Source organism: Callospermophilus lateralis, chromosome 11 (assembly GCF_048772815.1).
Source record: "Callospermophilus lateralis isolate mCalLat2 chromosome 11, mCalLat2.hap1, whole genome shotgun sequence".
NCBI classification, from domain to species: Eukaryota; Metazoa; Chordata; class Mammalia; order Rodentia; family Sciuridae; genus Callospermophilus; species Callospermophilus lateralis.
Window position 1 is genome coordinate 25990174 of NC_135315.1, and position 20340 is coordinate 26010513.

At 56.2% G+C, this 20340-nt stretch overlaps 1 protein-coding gene across 30 annotated transcripts in view; it reads left to right on the forward strand.

Annotated features, from left to right (window-relative positions):
* Positions 1-2622: 2622 nt before the first annotated feature.
* Positions 2623-20340, forward strand: part of Cacna1g (calcium voltage-gated channel subunit alpha1 G) — a 62572-nt gene continuing 44854 nt past the window's right edge. For 29 of the 30 annotated variants that reach the window (XM_076870629.2, XM_076870621.2, XM_076870625.2 and 26 more), the window contains exons 1-9: positions 2623-2864; positions 9931-10042; positions 10207-10340; positions 10695-10792; positions 12788-12947; positions 13456-13756; positions 13923-14015; positions 16238-17021; positions 18291-18667. In XM_076870629.2, the coding sequence (XP_076726744.1) occupies positions 2623-2864; positions 9931-10042; positions 10207-10340; positions 10695-10792; positions 12788-12947; positions 13456-13756; positions 13923-14015; positions 16238-17021; positions 18291-18667 (2301 nt within the window). The remainder of the gene's footprint in view (positions 2865-9930; positions 10043-10206; positions 10341-10694; positions 10793-12787; positions 12948-13455; positions 13757-13922; positions 14016-16237; positions 17022-18290; positions 18668-20340) is intronic. The other variant, XM_076870639.2, reaches the window with a different exon arrangement.

Below are 20340 nucleotides of genomic sequence, written 5' to 3' on the forward strand. Positions count from 1 at the left end.
CTGTGGACCCGTAGGAGGGAAGAAAGTGTCAGACGATCAGAGCTTGTCATAAATAGCCCCCCTCTCCCAGAAGTCGTCCCTGGGTTCAAGATCAGCACCACATACAGAATGAGAGCAGAGACACCAGCTAGGAGAAATAGGCACTTAGGGGATCTGTTCATTAGCATGAAATGCAAATGAGCCCGGCCTCATTTGCACAACTCGGTGCCCGGATTCGGCAAAAGGGCAACCGGGAGGCGACAGGCGAAGAGCTGCTCTGCCCTCCTCACCCGACCCAGCAACCGGCTGGCGGGATCTGAGAGTCCCTTACCCCCCATACCGTGGTGGGAGGACAGCAGGGGCCGCGTGGGTGGCACGGCCTTAAGAAAGCGGAAATCCGGGGGTACCAGAGGTCAACCAGACCACCCTCGGTGTGTCTACAGTGGTGTGAGCGCCTCGGATCTCGGGGAGAACTGACTGACCCGGTGGGTTTTGCCACTGGGTTTATATCTCCCGTAGACGTTGGGGAAATGCTACTTAGCGTCTAATCCTCGATGCCCTTTCCCCTCCCCCACGCGCCTAGCACTCCCGTGGCGCTCTGTTCTTGGGTACCCACAGCTTTCTGAGGTGCGTGGACGGTGGGAGAGAGCTAGAGCTGAGTCCGGAACTCAGAAGGTGAGGCGGGGCGAGTGCCCGTGTCTGCGCGTGCGTATGCACGCGTGAGAAGCACAGACCCGCAAGGACCCACTATCCTAGAGTTGAGGTGAGTGAAAGGAACAGCACCGCGAAGCTTCGGTCCCGCGGACAGCCCTCCCCTAAGCCATATTGGGGCTTGAAGGGGAAAATGTGAGGTACAGAGTTAGGGGACGTTGGTGGGATTTTGCAGCATTAAATGGTGGAACCCAGCTCTGTGTTGCCACTGCCTTCCAGACATCCGAGGCCCCCGCAGGTCCCCACTCAGGGGATCCTCACTCTGCCCTGCAGCTGCGCCTGGAGATCCAGGCTCTGCTGTCCGGTGCGACCTATCTGGGGCTACGCTTTCAAGTACGAAACCCCTTCGTGAGTCCAAGGGACAAAGGATCCTTAGGGACGAGGGACGAAGCTCGAGCGTCAACGTGAGGTCGGAGCCTAGGGGTTAGGGTTAAGAGGTCAGGGTCAAAGTTCAGAAAAGAGCCTGAGAGAAGGACTTTTAAACCCAAGACTATTTGACGAAGGCCACGCCCAGACCATGCCCACCTCTGTCTTTCTCAGGCTCCGCCTGTTTCCCCAAGACCTGCCCCCCTAGTCTGACGCCCAACCCCCGGGAAGTCCTGCTCCGCCTTCCCTTTTCCTAGTCCCACTCCTGGGTTCAACTACAAGGTGGGCGATTAACCAGGTGGAGACCCAGGATTTCGCTCTGAGACTGTGATCACACTCCCACCCCTTGCTTCTCGCATCCCTTCTTCTCCTGTACAGAGCTGAGCTCCGCCCTCTGGCTGCGATCCAATTCGGGGGGTCCCTGAACAAAGAATGCCGGGGGACTGTGGTGCTACCCCAGCACGACCCCACGCCAAATAGTCTGAGTCCCCGGGGCTCCCTTTAGGGGAGTCCCGAAGACCTCAGCGGCCAATTGGAAAGTGGGTTCGGTCTGGGCAGCCGTCTGATTGGCTCCAGCCTTCGGGAGCGGACCCTGGGGCAAGGGGAGGGGAGAGGGGCGGTCCTGGGATTTGGGATGGGAAACGGATTCCAGCTGTGGTTGTTTCCTCCGGCGCCCCCGCCCGCACTGCCACGGCGGCCGACCAATAGGCACGCGGCTCAGGGCCGGCAGCGCGCGACGATTGGTTTAGAGATTGGCTGGGGAGAGGCGGGGCCGAGGCTTGAAGTTGGAGTGAGGGATCCAGCTGTGGTGTGCGCCGGGCTCCTCGCCGCCGCTTTCGCTTGCTCGCTCCGCGTCTCTGCCGGAGGAGGAGGCAGTGGCGCCGGCGACAGCTACGGCAACGGCAGCCTCCGCGGCGGCTGCGGCGGCGGCGGCGGCATCTCCGCCTCCACCCCCGCCCGGGACGGCCCCCCACGGTCTCCCCGCCCCTCCCGGACTGTGAGCCCGCCGTGAGGCGGAGGAAGGAGCCGCCCCCCACCCGCTCCAAACCCACCCCCAAAGAGATCCCTCCTCCCCTCCCCCAGCCGCCGCTGGCGCGGAGCCGGGACGATGCCGACCCCTTAGATCCTGCTCCAGCTGCGCCGCGGGAAGAGGGGGCGCCTCTCCCCGGACCCTCCGCCCTCCACCGGGCGCCCCCTTTCTTTCTCCCCATCTTCGGGCCGCTTTACCGAAGGTAGCGCCGATTCGGGCGACCGGAGCCTGGGCGCGAAGCGAAGAAGCCGGAACAAAGTGAGGGGGAGCCGGCTGGCTGGCCCGGGGGACCCGGGGATCCAGGGAAAGCGGAACTCTCGCCAGGCGGGGCTTCCCTGCGACCCGGCGCCCCGCGGGCAGCATGCCCCTGCGGGCAGGGGGAGCTGGGCTGAACTGGCCCTCCCGGGGGCTCAGCCTGAGCCCTAGAGCCCCCCAGATGCTCCCCCGCCGGGGCCCCCCGCTTGCGTGAGGACACCTCCTCTGAGGGGCACCACTCGCCCCTCTCCGGACCCCCCGGGGCCCCGGCTGGTCAGAGGATGGATGAGGAAGAGGATGGAGCGGGCACTGAGGAGTCGGGACAGCCCCGGAGCTTCATGCGGTTCAACGACCTGTCAGGGGCCGGGGGCCAGCCGGGGCCGGGGTCGGCGGAAAAGGACCCAGGCAGCGCGGACTCCGAGGCGGAGGGGCTGCCGTACCCGGCTCTGGCCCCGGTGGTTTTCTTCTACTTGAGCCAGGACAGCCGCCCGCGGAGCTGGTGTCTCCGCACGGTCTGTAACCCATATCCTTCGGGCACGACGGGCCGGGTTAGGGGGTCCGTAGGGGGGCGGGTCGCTCCGCCTGAGGGAACCAAAAGCCAGGTGAGCCAGAGAAGTGAGCCCAAAGGGTGGATAGTTGAGAGGGGGGCAGCTGAGGGGAGGGGGCGTCAGAGTGGGTACAGAGACTCAAGCAGGTCCGGTTGATACCCCAGACGAGCCCCACCTCCGTACACACACCTCAGTTCTCCTTGGGGGTTTGGGATCCAGGCCACGAAAAGAGAGACGTGCCCCGCTGGTTCACAGCTGGATGCTCTCCAGATGTGGGCAGAGGAGGGTCGTCATCCTCCAGATGTGGGAAGCTTTAGGAGCTTGGGCGCTCTACTCCTCCAACCGCGGGTTAGCGAGCAGGGTTTGGTTTCCGAGTTTGGGGGCTGGGGTGGGGAGGAAGCTACGGGGACGGAGGAGGGGAGACCGCAATCTCCTGGGTTTTCCTCCTGCCCCCGCCCCAAAGTTTGCGGCGGATTCTAGGGTCAAATACTCTCACCGGGTCCTTGAGGCTGAGGATTTTACTGACCCAGAGAGAGATGTTGGGGGGCGGGGACCAGGTCTTATCCCCCAACCCCCTCACCCCGCGGGTTGGAGGCACAACAAGGAGATTCCGGCGGCGGCTGATGTCAGGGGTGCAGAATGAGAACAAGATGTGGTGGAAGGGGAGCCGTCTGCCCCCAGAGCTGGACTGGAGCCCCTTTCAGCTGGAGCCCAATGCCGGGAGTGCCTCCCTCCACCCCCAATTCTTTATTTGATGCGGAGTGTTTAAGGTTGGGTTGGGGAGTTTTCTACTGGATTTTTTCTTGTAGAGGGAAAGACTGGCAAGAGCTTTGGCAACTGGGGGATGGGATTAAGCTTGCTCAAGTTACCCCCCCCCCCTTTCACAAATAGAGTGCTTCAGCTAATGGCAGAGCAGGTATGGGAGACCACAGCCCTATGAAAGTATTGGGGGACAGTAAGGCTGCCAATGTTTGCTAAGGAAGACTTGGGTCTGCTGCCCCAGTGTCTACTCTGTGGACAGGTTTGGAGGATGCATGCCCCACATTCCAGGTAGATGGATTTAGCACTGCACCCTAGCCTCTGCCCAGTCTGAAGTGGTGGGGGAGACCCCCCCACACACAGCCTTCTCAATGGATAGCACAAAGCTCTGCTTGACTAAAGCCTGGCTCCTAGCTTGTGGGAAAGGTGGATGGGGGGGGGGTTCTGCTGCCATCCAGGTCATGATTGTTCCCCAGGCTCCTTTTTGCCAGCTCTAAGGTTCTATGGGACTCAGGGTGGGAGACCCCAGGTCTCCATTGTAGCCCCTGAGAGTCCGGGCAGGACTCTGCTTTGGGGAAGGGGGTGCGGGAATCCTGGTGCCGCCCTCACTCTCTGCAGCTCTGCTGCCTCTAGTGCGCAAAGCAGGATGTGAGATTGGGTCCCCCCCACCCCCATGCTCTACACTCGTGGGTCTTTGGGAAGCTCCCCTCATCACACCCTTTCCCTTTCTCCTACCTCTTCTTCCTTTCTGTCTGAACTGCAGAAAAAGGGAAGTGGGGGCCTCAGAGGTCTGTGGTCCTGCCGAATAGGCACATTTTGAGCTGCGAGCCCCCAGCCTCAGCCCCTTTTCTGTGTAGCAGAGATGGAGACGGGAAAAGAATGTTGCTGAGAAGGATGGCCTCTGGGCACCCCTTCTCTCTGTCCCTAATTGCCCAGCCCCTCTGAATGGAAAAACCACCAGTCCCTATCTCCTTCTCAGGGATCCCTGGGGAGGCCCAGAGATCTTCTCTCCCTACTTCCTGTCCCACTCAGCCCCCAACAGACCTCTTGGCTGGCATCTCTTGTCACCTGCTCTGTCTGCATGTGCAGTGGAGGGTCTGCAGCAGATGCCTTCCTGGAAGGGGCATGGCAAGGGTTGGAATGAGGAAAGAGAGGCGGGAGCCCCAGCGCTTACCTGGAGGGTGGGAGAGCAGGCAGACTCTAGGGAGTGGTAGTGTGAAGTGTGGGGCACCCACATTACTAGATCTGGATTAGTAGCTGAGCCTCAGTTGGCTGAGAGTGTTGAGAACAATTTCTTGGCAAGGGGACTGCCTAAGCCATGTCCCCACTGCTCCCATTCTACCCGAGTGCCAAGGGGAACCTGTGTTTTCACTTACAGAGGGGCTCTGTACTGTCTTTTGGGCCTTAGCCTTCCCCTTTTTTTCTTTTTGGTATCTATGAAGCCTCCCTTGGCTCTAGGAGGTTCCCCATGCACCTCTAAGTCTGAGGGACATAAGGACATATCCTCCGCCCCCACACCCACCAACTAGCTAGTTAGCCTTTTCTTGGCACATTCTTTTTGGCCCCTTCCCTCTCAACCTCCTTAAGAGACCAGTTTTCCTAGAGAGATCTAGATGCAGGTAGGAAACTGTGTGTGTGTGTGTGTGTGTGTGTGTGTGCGCGCGCGCGCGCGTGTGTGTGTGTGAGGGGGGGAGAATGTGCTAGGGAAGGTGGAAGGAGAGCAAAAGGAAGAGGGGCTCAGAAGTATGTGTGTTGGTGTTGAGGAAAGCAGGGATACTGGCTCAGTCAACCCAGAGGCAGAAAGGCTCCCGATTCTCAGGTTATAGGGGAGTGTTGGCCTTTCCAGTGTGTGTTTCTTCAAGTGTGAGGGCGTGCGTTTCCCCTCCCGGGAAGGAGATCCTGAGCATTCCCTCTCCGGCTGTTGTGTCACATCTGGAAGTTTGTGTAGGAGTTTCTCCAAGCTCAGAGCCCAGCACAGCTTTTTCTCATTTGGAAATCACAGGCTGGCATTTGGGATGCTGAGAGAGGGGGAGTGGGAGGGGGCCAGAGGGGGAGAGGGGAGCCTGCCAGGAGTGGGGGGAGGAGAAGGGGGAGGCCTGAATGGCAGGAGCACTAATGGCTTCCAGAAGTGAATGTGAATGTGTGTGACTGCGTCACTGTGTGTGTCTGATGTGTGTCTCTAGAAGGGAGGGGGCCCCAGGAATTTCTGGAGTCTTCTTTGACATTGTCCCAGTGCCCCAAGTCTGCTTGTTTCTCTTACCTAGGGAGGATTCTCTATTTAGTGCTCAGAGGAAGTGGGGTGGAGGAGTGGGGGGGGGCGGCAGGAGAGGTGTTCTTGTCTTCTCACCAATTCCTTCCTACCATTTCTAACTCTAGGCTCCCCCAAAGGGGATTCTGGGGAGAAAGGGGCTGGGGATGAGTGGAATTGGGGGGAAGAGCACCCCTTGACATTCCCTCTGTCCTCGGCCCACCTTCCCTCTGGGTCATACACATTCCTTCCCACCCACTCTGCTCCACCGCACTGCTGGGGGACTCCCTGTCACCCCTAGTGCCAGTTGGAGCCATTCCTGGGATAACCCCCGCCACACTGCCCCCCCCACCCCTCGCCTGCTCCCGCCCCAGCTCTCACCCCGCCCTGCCCGCCTTGGCCAGGATGGCGACAGACACCCTGCTCACACACGCAGGCATGCGCACGCGCGCGTGCGCGCACACATACACACACACACACACACACACACACACACAGAGTCACAGACATTTGAATCAGATTTCTGGCCTATTTCCCCTCCCAAAGATTCCAGCGGCTGTCTCTCCTTGTGTCTCTGTCTCACGTCTCTGTCTCTGGGTGGGGCTGGCTGCCTTTCTGCCGGCTTCAGTTTTTGGTTCAGCTGGAAACCTCTCTCCCTACACACCCACACACTGAAGCTGGGGGGCACACAAGGAAACAGGCTTGCAGGAGGGGGTGCTCAGCTGGGGGAATCCCCCTTTCCGCCTCCCTGAAGCAAGCCGGTAGGCCGAACCCCTGTATCCACTGTGCTCTGTAGGGAGTCCTGAATCCAGAGGCTACTAGCTCCTGTGGAATGGATGGGGCATAGACTGGTCCCCATCCCACTCCTCCAGCTCTCACTAGATGGCCAGGATTCCTGAGTCCAGGCCCATTTTCTCCTCAGTGTTCCTCAGTCTCAGATTTCCAGACTCCTTGGAGGGGAATGAGGCAGTTTGGAGGGCCTGCTTCCCTTCTCAGTTCATGCCTGGAGCCCTGTACCCCTGGAGGCACCCCAACCTGCCCCCCTTAGCCTATGACTGCTGCCAGGCTGGGCAACTGCTCTCTTTAGATAAAGCCTCACAGAGAGGACTTGTTTGTGGAGATATCATGCTCTACTTCTTTCTCCCAGGAGGAAGAGGAGGAGGAGGGATGGAAGCGGGGTGCCTCTCCTGCCATTTCTTTTTTATTTGCTTTTGATGGTGGGTTGTGGGGAGAAGAAAGATCCTCCTCCCTCCTTCCCCCACCCTTTGGGATCCACTCCAGCCCGGACAGTCTCCATAGCAACAGTAGACATGTGACTGCACAGGTCTCTCATAGTCACTATGGCAACCAGTGTCCCCCGTTCCCTTGGTTACCATGGGGATCTGTCACATGGTTTTCCCCAACTTGATAACCTGTGGGTCTCCCCATTTCCTCTTCCCTGCATGAGGACAAGACAGTCAGCCTGGGTAAGGGGAAATCATGTGTGAGGGGGTCTCTTTAATTACCATGGCAACAAATCCACACCACCTGGTGACACATCTTCCTGTTGTTATGGCAACAGAACATCACACAGTGACATACTGCCATGTTCCCAAGGAAACAAGTCCCATCCTGAGAAGGGTGAAAGACACCCCCCCAATTAAAAGTATTCTTCTATTCAGAGTGTCCCAAATTTTCCTGTGTCTTGATCTCTTCCCTTTCCATTTATGCTCACCTACAGTGAAGGAAAGAGGTAGAGAGGCAGAGAAGGAGAAGCAGAAGTCCCTGGGAACAGGCTAAATTGCCAAGGGGACCCTCAAGAAGGGACTTCTATGCTTGAGAACTGGATGTAGGGTTATTAGGATGCAGATTCTCTGTATATGAGGCCTGGGTCTGAACCTGTATCTCCTCCTGTCCTCAACTCTGCTCTTATCCCCGTAGTTAAAATTTATCACTATTGAGGGAAATGGGACAGGAGAACATGAATGGAGAGAGATATCTGGCAGACTCACTGATTCATTCATTCATTCTTCCCATGCAGTGGTCGTCTGATAAGTGCCAGGTACTACACTAAGCCCTGGAGCAGGATATAAAGATGCAGGAGTGCCCCTGCCCACCAGGAGCCCACAGCTCATCAAGGGAGAAGAGTCAAGTGCATGGATGACTTAATAGGGTTGGAGTTGCTGATATTAGAAGGATCCAAACAGATGTCCTAGGAGCCCCCTTTCCCAGGAGAACAATCCACTCTCCCTCATGCAGACATATTTGTTCAGGTGGGCCACTCCCAGACCCCTCCTCTTCTGCAAGGAGAGGAAGGGACTAGCCTGGGGAACTCACACAAGTTCTTGAGGGTAATTGTGTTCTTTTATTTCCAAATGATGGCTCCCTCCCTATCCCCCGTTTTCCGTAGTGACCCCTGGCTGACCCCCATTGTGGGGTGAGATCCATTGGGCTCTGACTCCACTCAGGAAAACAGCTCCATGGAAACGGATCATTTAAAAAAAATTTTTTTCCTCCTATCTACCTACCCCCAAGACCTAGAACTTTTTTTTTAAACTCTCATTCTTGTAAAGGGGTGGAGTGTAAGGAAATTGCAATGTCTCAATGGGAGTCCTAGGGTACTAGGGACAGGTGGTAGACAGGGATGTGTATCTGAGAGAAAAGAGCCTGAGTGACAGAGGAGGGGATAGGAGGGATGCAGGGGGCTTGAAGGAGTCATCAGCCTTGGGTGGGGGTGTGGCCTGAGATTCAGGACAAAGATGGGATAAGGCTGGGATCAGCTGGGAGGAAGGCCCTTGGGCCCCTGGACAATCCTGCTGGCCTCTTCATGCCTAGCTGAAGCGATCTTATTCTAGAAGTAAGGTTAAGACAGGAAGATTCCATGTGCTCTGTGCTCTTGAGTCTGGCTGTAGGGCTGTCATGATCCCCTTCTACCTCTGTTCCCTATGCCTAGTCTCCTTTCCTCATCTCCCACTCTGTTTCTAGCCTCTTTGTCCTGCCCACCCCCGCTTCCACCTCCCTGCTCATATTTTCCATGAGAAAAGTAGGCTGCTTGGTCATTTATCTGTGAGTCTGGGGCCTGGAACCTTCTAAGGTCCAAAGGCCATCTTGTATATTCTCCTACGGGTGGGTTGAAAATGAGTCCCTCCATAGGACCTACCACATGGAAGATGCAGGGTTTAGAAGGAACTCCCCTCCCGCTTGCTGTTTTTGTCTGGGCTGGAAGGCACAAGAATGTGTGAGGGTATCAGGGCCACTCTGGGAACTGGGGTTTCTCCAGAGCACAGTGTCTGGCATGGCGTGAGGCCTCAGTGTTGAAATGCATGGACATGACTGAGGGCTTTGAACCTTGGGCTCTGGTTCTGTGGCAAGGGGGCTATAGCTGTGGACCTTCTTCTCTCCCTGGTGCCAGGACAGTCAGACAGCCCCTTCCCTGCCTGCCTGAGCAGCTATGGTGTTCAGAGGACAGATGGCATCGTAGATCAAGAGAGCATAAACTTTGGTCTTGTCCTGGCTTCTTGAATGACGTCAGCCTGACTTTGGCTCTCTGGGCCTCAGTTTCCTTAGGTTCTGGGGAATAAAATGATCTACCGTGGATGCTCCATGGGGCTGTTGTGAGCGTCAACTGTGGCATTGTGTGAAAGTGCTTGGTAAACTGTAAGACAGATATAATCCGACTTTAGGTTTGTGTAACACTTTCACATACATTATCTCACTTGCTTCTCACATCTACCCTGTGAGGTGGAGAGAATAGGATCAAATTCAGCTGCAAACTCATGGTGTCTGGCATTTCCACAAGCACGATCAATTCTATTCCCCAAATGGCTTGTGCAAATAGTCAGGGTATTTATGGCTTTTCTTACTTTACAGATGAGCAAGCTGGGTCCAGAGAGGAAAGATGACCAAGGTGAGCCAGGGCCCTCCCATCGTACCTGGTTGCATCTCAAGTGGGGTTGGGAGGTTGTAGGCACAGGTGTCAGGGCAGGATGGGGTTGGGGTGGGGGATAGCTTCAGCTCCAGCCCTCTCCACCGGCTGTTTCCTTGACACCTGATACCTGGTTTGAGCGTATCAGCATGTTGGTCATTCTTCTCAACTGTGTGACCCTGGGCATGTTCCGGCCCTGTGAGGACATCGCCTGTGATTCCCAGCGCTGCCGGATCCTGCAGGTGAGTGTGAGTGTGTGTGTGTGTGTGTGTAGGCAGCTCCTGATCATAATGCCTAGACTCCTCTCTGCAAGAGGCCCTGACCCAACTGGTGGGGGCTGGGTGGTGGTGGGCGTATTCCCCCGCCCCCTTCTCGATTTCAGCAGCTTCTCCTCTCCATACATCAGGCCTTTGATGACTTCATCTTTGCCTTCTTCGCTGTGGAAATGGTAGTGAAGATGGTAGCCTTGGGCATCTTTGGGAAGAAGTGTTATCTGGGAGACACTTGGAACCGGCTTGACTTTTTCATCGTCATTGCGGGGTAAGGGCCCGGGCTGGGGGTCAAAGAGCAGTGGATCAGATGGGCCCCCTCCCTGGCCCAGTCACAGCTCTGCTTCCTCCCTGAAATCCATTCAGGGGCCAAACCTGTCATGCCCAAGCTCACTGGTCTGTACTTTTCTGCATTCCAAGGTGTTCTTCCTGTTTCTACCTTCTCTGAGGGTGGGGGGGATCTGTCCTTGTTTGGGGGTGGCCCTACTCCCCAGACATAGAGTTAATCTTTAGGGTCCCTCAGAGGAGGAGAGGGAGGACCCCAGAGCAGGATTCTTCATTGACCTCTTTTGACATTGTGGTGGCCTCAGACTCAAAGGGCCTCCCTCTGGGCCCCTCCCTGCAGGATGCTGGAGTATTCACTGGACCTGCAGAACGTCAGCTTCTCAGCTGTCAGGACAGTCCGTGTGCTGCGACCGCTCAGGGCCATTAACCGGGTGCCCAGTGAGTGACCCCTCGGCTCTCAGCCCCTGGACAGAGCCCCAAGAGGAAAAGTAGTCTCAGGCTCCACCCACCACTGCATCCTCACCTGACCACTCATGCTGCCAGCCGGGGCAGAGCCGAGCTCAGCAGGAAGCTAGGGTCACTGGAACCGAACAGACCCCTGGCTGTGGCCCTGGGAAAGTTATCTGGGGAAGAGTCCCCCTCACCCCATTTTAGCCTGACTTTGGGTCAGAATCTCAGAAACATTTCAGAGACCCTTTCCAGGGAATAAGGGTGGGTGGGAACAGGTGATAGGCCAGGAACTGGGGGTGCCAAGTGCTAATGGCCTTTTCTGGCCAGAACATCCTCTCACGCAGTCTGGTTCTCACTGGCGAGACCACATTGGCCACCCCAAACGTGACTTCTCTTAAGACAAGGCCACTCCACACCTCAGCCTCTCGGCTCTGGCTGCATCCCCTTCCCCCTTCCCACCCTCTTCCAACTCATTGCAGTGACTGCCGGGACCATTATCTAAATTAAACTGCATTGGTTTCTGGAGCCAGAGAAGGTTTGGCAGCTCTAGCTCCCCAACGACCTGCCCCCCCCCCACCTCTGCTCAGGCCCCCTTTGCAACTCCCCAACCTACATGAGCTGCAGATGGTCCCCAAGTGGGGGTTGGGGGAGCATGTTCCTGGGGCTCTGTGCCCAACTGTGTGTCTGACATACTGATGTAACAGCAGCCATGTGTGTGTGTGTGTATGTGTGTGTGTGTGTGTGTGTGTTTGTGTTATGCGGCTGCCTCTGGGAGGGCAGAGATGCTGTGCATGTCCTGGGAGGGGGGGTTCTGATGTGTGTTGGTGTTAACAGGAGCTCCAGAAGAGGGGCGTGCCTGCCTCCTCCCCGCCCCAGGTGCAGGCTGGCAGATTGATAGACCTCTGTCTAACCACCGGTGTAATTCCCTTAATGCGAACCCTGAGGAATTGATCTCAGTTAGAACACTGAAGAGCTGAAGGGGGATGGGAGGAGCAAAGGGGGAGAAGGACTGAGCAAGAAGGCCAGAAGGGTGGGGTGGGGGCAGGGCAACTGCCATCACCAAGAGGGTTAACGAGCTGCTGCTGCTTAGCAACTTTGTCCTGGAAGGGCTGGGAGCCCTAGCAGCACTTTGATGGTCAGAACCAGCTACCAGAGATCCTCCTGCTTGACAAAGGCTTGCTATGTTGAGGGCTGCTTCAGGCTTGACCAGCTGCTGGGTCCTAGCCCTGGAGTGAGGAGGGGGAATGATCCCTAACAGGGCTTTTGGGTAAAGGGTTGCAGTGGCTTCCCCCATGGGGGATTTGTTAACTGATGGGCTCCTGAGAAAACAAGGTTGTGTCTCTTTGGATCCTGATTTGAAGATTTGGATCAAGCAGGGCACCGACTCAGGGCTGGGGGCTTCAGAAACCTGGTGATGTGCTGCTCTGGCTGTGCAGCCAGCTCTCAAAGTAAAATCCCTGCAGGCTAATGCCCCTCCTGGAGCTCTCTGCCTCAGTTACCCAATGACCCCAGTGGTGATAACTTACAAAGGTCAGGTGACTATGTCTAGTGAGAGAAGGAAGTGGGAGGTGTGTGTGTCTGCCTGTGTCGGGGAGCAGGATTTGGAAGCACAGAGCCTAAATTTAAGTCCTGGCACCTACATTTAGCAGCTCTGATACTGAGCAAGCCACGTCACTTCAGGGAGCCTCAGACTTCTCATCTGTAAATTGGGGGTGATATCATCCACCCCAGGATGATGTTGGGAGAATGCCATGGAACTCAGAGCACAGTCACACTGACTTGTTGGTGGTGGTACTGTGCACGATCAGTGTGGGCCGGGGGCTCAGGGTCTGTCAGGGAGTTAGAGGTGGCTGTTGGTCTCCCCTCCAGTTGGAGGTGGGCCACCTCCGCCCCATTGGGCCCCTCTGGGAATGCTGCCAGGCCCTTGGCAGTCAGCCTAGCTCAGCCAGCCTGGCGTCCCCAGCGTGGCTTCTGCCCCTACAGGCATGCGCATCCTTGTCACGTTGCTGCTGGACACCTTGCCCATGCTGGGCAACGTCCTGCTGCTCTGCTTCTTCGTCTTCTTCATCTTTGGCATCGTTGGTGTTCAGCTATGGGCAGGGCTGCTCCGAAACCGATGCTTCCTCCCTGAGAATTTCAGCCTGTGAGTGGTGGACAGGGTAGGAGGGTGACCTGGGAGTGACTATGGGGCTAGGACCTCCCTGATTCCCTGGCTTCCCGTTGCCATCTACGTATCTGTTGTCATATCTGAGACACATCTGATTCTCAAACTTGGCTACACGTCGGAATCACCTGGAGAGTTTTAAAAGTTCCTGATGGCTGGATGGCCCCGCCAGAGATTCAGATCACACTGGACTGGGATTTGGCTTGGAGACAAGGATTTCATAAATTCCTCCGGTGGTCCTAATGTGTAGTGAAATTTGAAAACCCCTGTTCCAGGGTATTATCCTGCAGCACCTGACTCTTGCAGTTCCTGACTCAGCCCTCACCCTCTTGGTGTCCCTTGTCCACAAATCCCTGCCCCTGCCCCGTCCCTTTCCCATTGCTGCCCTGCATGCCTCCATGTACCCACACCAGCTCTCCTTTCCTGGCTCCCTCCATGGAGAACCCCGCTCCTCAGCCTCATTCCTGTGGCTGTCCCCATCCCGCAGTCCCCTGAGTGTGGACCTGGAGCCCTACTACCAGACAGAGAATGAAGACGAGAGTCCCTTCATCTGCTCCCAGCCCCGTGAGAATGGCATGCGGTCCTGTAGGAGCGTGCCCACGCTGCGCGGGGAGGGCGGTGGCGGCCCGCCCTGTGGTCTGGACTACGAGGCCTACAACAGCTCCAGCAACACCACTTGTGTCAACTGGAACCAGTATTATACCAACTGCTCCGCAGGCGAGCACAACCCCTTCAAGGGCGCCATCAACTTTGACAACATCGGCTATGCCTGGATTGCCATCTTCCAGGTGGGGCCACCGGGGTCCTGGGACGTTCCCCAGAAGCCAGCCCCAGCACGTGGTGCAGCCTGAGAGTGGTTGCTCTTGGAATTGGAGTGGGTGCCTAGGCCACTGGAGGAGACTGGAAGAGGCTTTAGTGGGCCCAGAGTCAGCCTGTCCCTCTTGGCTTCCCCAGGTCATCACACTGGAGGGCTGGGTCGACATCATGTACTTTGTGATGGATGCTCATTCCTTCTACAACTTCATCTACTTCATCCTCCTCATCATCGTGAGTGACCCCTACAGCCCCCATGGGAATGGCAGATGCTGAGGGCACGGGTGGGGACAGTCCAGAGAAGGGAAGGCTTGCTTGGTCTGAAGTTCTTCGCTCTTAGGACAAGTCCCATAGAGAAGGCATCTGTCCTGTGGTGGGAAGGACACCTGATGAGGAGTCAGGAGGAATCCAAGGTCAAGGCCTGATTCTACCACTTACTACTCTTATGACCTTGTACAAATCATTCCTAGGAGGCTCCCAACCCCACCCTGAGCTTCTGATTCTTCATGAATAAAGCAGATGGGTTTTACCTAGGAATAGGGCTCTTCTAGAGCCCTATTTCCATTCAGAAATGGAAAAGTGTGGTTCTGTCTTTTAGGAGGACTAAGGGGAACACTGTTGACATTTTGTTGGGGGGAGGGGAGAGATGCTTAGCATCCTAAAACATTTGCAAAGAATTATTCCACCCCAAATTCCAATCCGTGTTGAGAAACACTGTGCAATCTCTTGTTCTCCCAGCTCAGAAATCCCAAGGCTTTACAAAGACAGAAGACAGGCAAAACCAGCAATATTTAATAGTTTTAATCACTACCATTCGTAGTTAATAATTCTGGTGCTACTACTTATAGCTGATATTTATTGAGCACTTACTGTGTGCAGGCTCCTGCTCTCAGCACTTCTATTTGCTGGGCATTTAATTCTCACTGTGATCTTGTTACCATCTCCAATTTACAGATGAGGACCCTGGGCTGTCCTCATTTATCTGCCTTCACCTTGTGCTTTGCCTAAGCTGTAGCTTAATCGTGCTGGGTGGAGCAGCATTATGGAGTGTTTTGTAACATCTGCTGCCTGCTAGGTCTTCATAGGCTCCTATGGGGTTTCTGGTGCAGGAATGGTGGTCTCCAACCCCTAAGTGAGAACTCAGATTCCCAGTGGGTTGGTCACTAGGTCCAGATCACATAGGAAGTAAGAGGCTTTAGTGGGCTGAGAATTCAACTCCAGGGTGTCAACTCCATGTCCAGCTCTTTTACCATGTTACCAAGAGGCCAACAACAGAACCAGATGGAGGGACAGATATTGAGAGGAGATTTAAAAGAGATTAAGATTTACTCTCTTCTGATGAGAGAGACTGAAGGGTAGCCCTGCGAATGAGCAAGTCCCCAAGGCTACCCACTCTTGCCTCTGTCACTTTCCCTGGTGCGGAAGAGTGGCTGAGCTTGGGGTGAAGCCTGGTAGAGGCCTGTTCCCATCTCTGACCATCTCCTCGGGGGCAAGGTGGGTGCTTCAGGGAAGCCAGTCTCAAAATTATTGCTGTCCTCCAGTGTTTAGTTGGGGAGGGGGGAGTAGCCAGGGGGTTAAGGGGCCTTGTTTCCACCCTCCCACACATCCCCTTAAAAATCTTTCCAAACAGCTCTCTGAAATCACACTAGTGAAGCTAATTATCATAATTACTAGGACACCATCTAGAAAAAAAAATCTGCTTTGTCACCATAAATATTCATTTCCACCATTCAGGATTACTGTCCAAGCGATGGCCTCCCCAGGATCCTGGGGAAACTGAGGCATGGAAATGGGGGCTGGGAGATCAGGGGAAAGGCAGAGTGGTGATCTGACCTGTCTGTAGAGTGTGGATTCGGCCCTTGCCCCACTAGGTGAGGGGAGAGGCACAGGGAAAAGGGGTCCAGGCCAGTCCAGTGGTCCCAATTTTAGATGAGGATATTGAAGCTCAGTGGTTAAGGATCTCCCCTAAACTGGAATTGGGACTAGAAGTAGGAATCTTATGAACAAATCTAAAAGTCTCAATCCAATTTTAAGGTGCCATGTCCCTAATATTGCATTGATATCCATAGCATTCTCTATTCTCCTGGGGAGAGGTGCTTAGAGTCTCCAAGAGTGGGTGTATTTGGGAGAGGGACCTTGGGAGGTAACCTCCCAGGATATCATTATAGCAACACCTTACAATTTCACAGGGCTCAGTTCAAGTCTTACAACTTTCTCCGTATTAGCTGAGTAATCTGCAGCGACTTCCTTGATCTCTCTGAGTCTCAACTCCCTTACCACTCAAATGGAGAGATTTTTAGTAGCATCATCTCCCAAGCTTGGCAGAATAAAATAAGATCCTTCTGGGAAAATCATGAAGCCCAAGACCTGTGGTGTCGAAAGTTCCCTGTGTGGTGGCTGGCATTGCGATTCCCTTTTCTTCAGGACATCTCCTCTTCCTGTCCCCACCCCTACAGGTGGGCTCCTTCTTCATGATCAACCTGTGCCTGGTGGTGATTGCCACGCAGTTCTCGGAGACCAAGCAGCGGGAAAGCCAGCTGATGCGGGAGCAACGTGTGCGGTTCTTGTCTAATGCCAGCACCCTGGCTAGCTTCTCTGAGCCGGGCAGCTGCTACGAGGAGCTGCTCAAGTACCTGGTGTACATCATCCGCAAGGCAGCCCGCAGGCTGGCCCAGCTCTCTCGGGCCGTGGGTGTGCGGGCTGGACTGCTGAGCAGCCCAGCGGCCCTCAGGAGCCAGGAGCCCCAGCCCAGTGGCAGCTGCTCTCGCTCACACCGCCGCCTGTCCGTCCACCACCTGGTGCACCACCACCACCATCACCACCACCACTACCACCTGGGCAACGGGACGCTCAGGGCCCCCCGGGCCAGCCCAGAGATCCAAGACAGGGATGCCAACGGGTCCCGCAGGCTCATGCTGCCACCACCCTCGACACCCACCCTCTCTGGGGGCCCTCCAGGGGGTGCGGAGTCTGTGCACAGCTTCTACCATGCCGACTGCCACTTGGAGCCAGTCCGCTGCCCGGCACCCCCTCCCAGGTCCCCATCTGAGGCGTCGGGCAGAACTGTGGGTAGCGGGAAGGTGTACCCCACTGTGCACACCAGCCCTCCACCAGAGATGCTGAAGGAGAAGGCACTAGTAGAGGTGGCCCCCAGCTCCGGGCCCCCCACCCTCACCAGCCTCAACATCCCACCCGGGCCCTATAGCTCCATGCACAAGCTGCTAGAGACGCAGAGCACGGGTGAGAACGCTGGGCTGGGGCTGGGTGGTGTCCCAGAGAAGACTAGGGTTCTGGACTCAGAGAGACCGGGGCTCAGATTCCCAGGCTGCTTCTTATGGTCCTGGCATCTTCAACCAGTTTCGTCACTTCTTTGAGTCCTAATTTTCTCATGGGTTAAAATGGGGACCATAATGCCTACATTGTAATGATAACAGCTGCTGTGTAATGTGTACCCATTATGCTCTCTGCTCTATACTGTTTGCAATAATATCTAACCACTGTTGTCCCAGTGGTATGCATGTCATCTGCTTGGAAGACCAGGTCCCTTTGGATCCTCTGGACAGTTCAGATGATAAGCTTGAATAGGGTCCCCATTGTATGCATGAGATAAAGGAGGCTTGGAGGGATCTCATGGCTTGCCCATGTTGTTCCGTGAGTGAAGTGCAAACCATCCATCTCTGAAGCCCGTGGAGAAATGGTGTGTGGCTGTGCCCCATGCCAAGTCTCATGTCCTCTCCACAGAGAGATCCCAGGCAGGAGCAGCAGGTGCTTGGAGTTGCTGATCTGATGGGTGGAACACCTGTGTCATGGGGGAGTGAGATAGTCACCACCTGTGGGTGGGTCCCTCAGACAGGGGTGGTCTCTCCAGCCACCTGCCTCCCTGCAGCTGCAGCCAGACACACATGAATACATGTGTCTGGTGTTCATGTGCACACAGGTGTCTGACATGTATGGGTGATTTTTTTCTGGTGTATTATGCACATGTGTATAGGGGTCTGGCATATATGCACTGGGTGGTGTGAGTGTGTGTTCTTATGTTTGGTGTCTGTACATGTTGTATTGTGAAAATAGCATGTGCACAGTGTGTGTATGAGTGCATACATGTAGGGCACATGTGCACATGTCTAGTGTGTGTGTGTGGGACGAGTGCATGTGTTTGGGTGGGTCTCGATCCCTTGGAGGGGTGTTGGTACAGACCTGATTCAAGTTCCTTGCTGAAGGCTTCCAGGACATAGAAGCTGTACAGGACCTCAGAGGACATCAAGACCACCTCTCTGCCTGAACCCTAGGATATTCAGCAGTACCATCAATGGGCTGCTGTTGACGTGGGGCACATTGTGTTCAGGACTGCCTGTGTTGCGGGGCACTCAGCACCCCGGCCCACTGAATGCCCGGCATCCTCAACACTGTGACAACCCAGCCTTCCTCCCTCACTTAGTGCTTCCACCAAAGGCAGGAGAGCCCCAGGTGAGAGCCCTGCTGCTTCTGACCTCTGCTCTCCTATTTCAGGCGCCTGCCAGAGCTCCTGCAAGATCTCCAGCCCTTGTCTGAAGGCAGACAGTGGAGCCTGTGGTCCTGACAGCTGTCCTTACTGTGCCCGGCCGGGAGCAGGGGAGCTGGAGCCTGCCGACCACGAGGTGCCTGATTCAGACAGCGAGGCTGTTTATGAATTCACACAGGATGCCCAGCACAGCGACCTCCGGGACCCCCACAGCCGGCGGCGACGGAGCCTGGGCCCTGTCACAGAGCCTGGCTCTGTGCTGGCCTTCTGGAAGCTGATTTGTGACACTTTCCGGAAGATTGTGGATAGCAAGTACTTTGGCCGGGGAATCATGATCGCCATCCTGGTCAATACCCTCAGCATGGGCATCGAGTACCATGAGCAGGTAGGAGTGCGGGCCAGGCTGGTTCCTGCCAGCTGTGTCTCTTCTCTCTAGGGCCCCGTCATCTCCTCCTGCCTCCTGGGATTTGGTTCCTCTCTTGGGCTCCATTCCTCTCCATGCTGCTAGCCTGCAGGGAGGATGGGAAGAGGGACATGTAGTGATGTGCGGGGACCCTGGAGGGTGACTATCATGAGTGCCATACAGTTTCTGAGTGTGGAAGTGGCCCAGGCAGGGGCAGGTGTATTCTGTCTGGGAAGGCTTGTCAGAGCAGACGGGCTTTATGTGGATAGACAACAAGTACTGACTGGCATGTGGGGAAAGACAGGTCCCTGGAAGGCATTTGGGACTTTAGAGAAGGTGTAGCAGACAGGGGCAGTGATGGGGGGCCCCCAGCATTCACCTAGCTCAGTGGGTACTGGTGACTGATTTGAGGCCAGCCTGCCGATGGGAGTGAGGAGGGGCATGGTGGCTGGGCCTGGGGTCATGCGGGGTCATGCAGGGAGCAGTCTTGGCCTGGCCTGGGGTCAGGAGGCTGGCTGTGAACCAGGGTGGCTCTAGGTAGACAACAGTGCCCAGCATGGCAAGATGACTTGAAGCCAGAGCATCTGAGATCTTGTTCTGAGGAGCGGGATGTTTAGTCAGGAGGAGAGGAGTCTCAGCGGGGACTGGCGAGCTGTCTTCAAATATTTGAAGGGCTGTCATGTGGAAGAGGGAGCAGGCTTCCTTTGTGGGGCAGACGGCTGTGAGCTGTGGGATCTGGGCTGAGGGGAGGAAGACGTTCTCCCTCTTGGAGCTGTGCAGAGACAGAGTGTGGCCTGGGGGGACCCCACTGGCCTCTACTCCACACATGTTGGGCTGCACCATGGGGCCTCACAGCTGGCTGGGCTTCCTCCCTCAAAGCCAGCCCTTAACCTGGCCCATAACCCTTCAGACTGGTCCTTCAAAAGGAGAGAGGCCAGTGGGCAGGATCCTTCTGTGCCCTTCTCTCCTACTCTCCTCTTCCAGGTGTTGGTGCCCCCTGGGGCAGTGGGGAGAGACTGGGCCACCTTCCCTGGTTGGGAACTAGGGAATTTGCCTCCCCACATCAGGGGCCGAGGCATGAGGGGTCCTGAACCAGCATAGCACACCATGGAAGGGGCTTCCTGACCAGGTGGGACCTGGCCAGGGCAGGTGGGTGGGTGTGGTGGTGCAGGCACAGGGCGAGGAGGATTCTGGGTTAGGATTGGGGAGCAGGTGCAAGCTGGGGCTAGAGCAGACAGGAGGATGTTCACCTTTCAGGAGAATCAAGCCCTGTACCCCACTGACCTCTGCCCCGCAGTGTTGCAAGGACTTAGCTCTTACCTTTAGCCAGATGCGTCCCCCACCCCCCACCCCATCACCATCGCATCACACTGGCTCTGGCTGTCCTTCCTCTTGCCTCAATAGCCTGGCCCCCAGCAGCTCTGCCCCTTTCCTACCCTATGGAGGCGAGGCAGGGGGTAGGACACTTCTGTGGTGCCAGCAGGTGGGCGCGCATGGCACCGTGGTGGGCGTGTTGTGTCTGGGCTGCGTGGGGCGTGGGTGTGTGTGCACATGCTGACTCTGCCAGCCTCCCGGGGAGAGGTGCTTTGCTCTGCCAGGCGGGTGGGGGAAGCTGAGGTGGGGCCAACATTAGCTCCTTCTGGGACCTAGGTGGT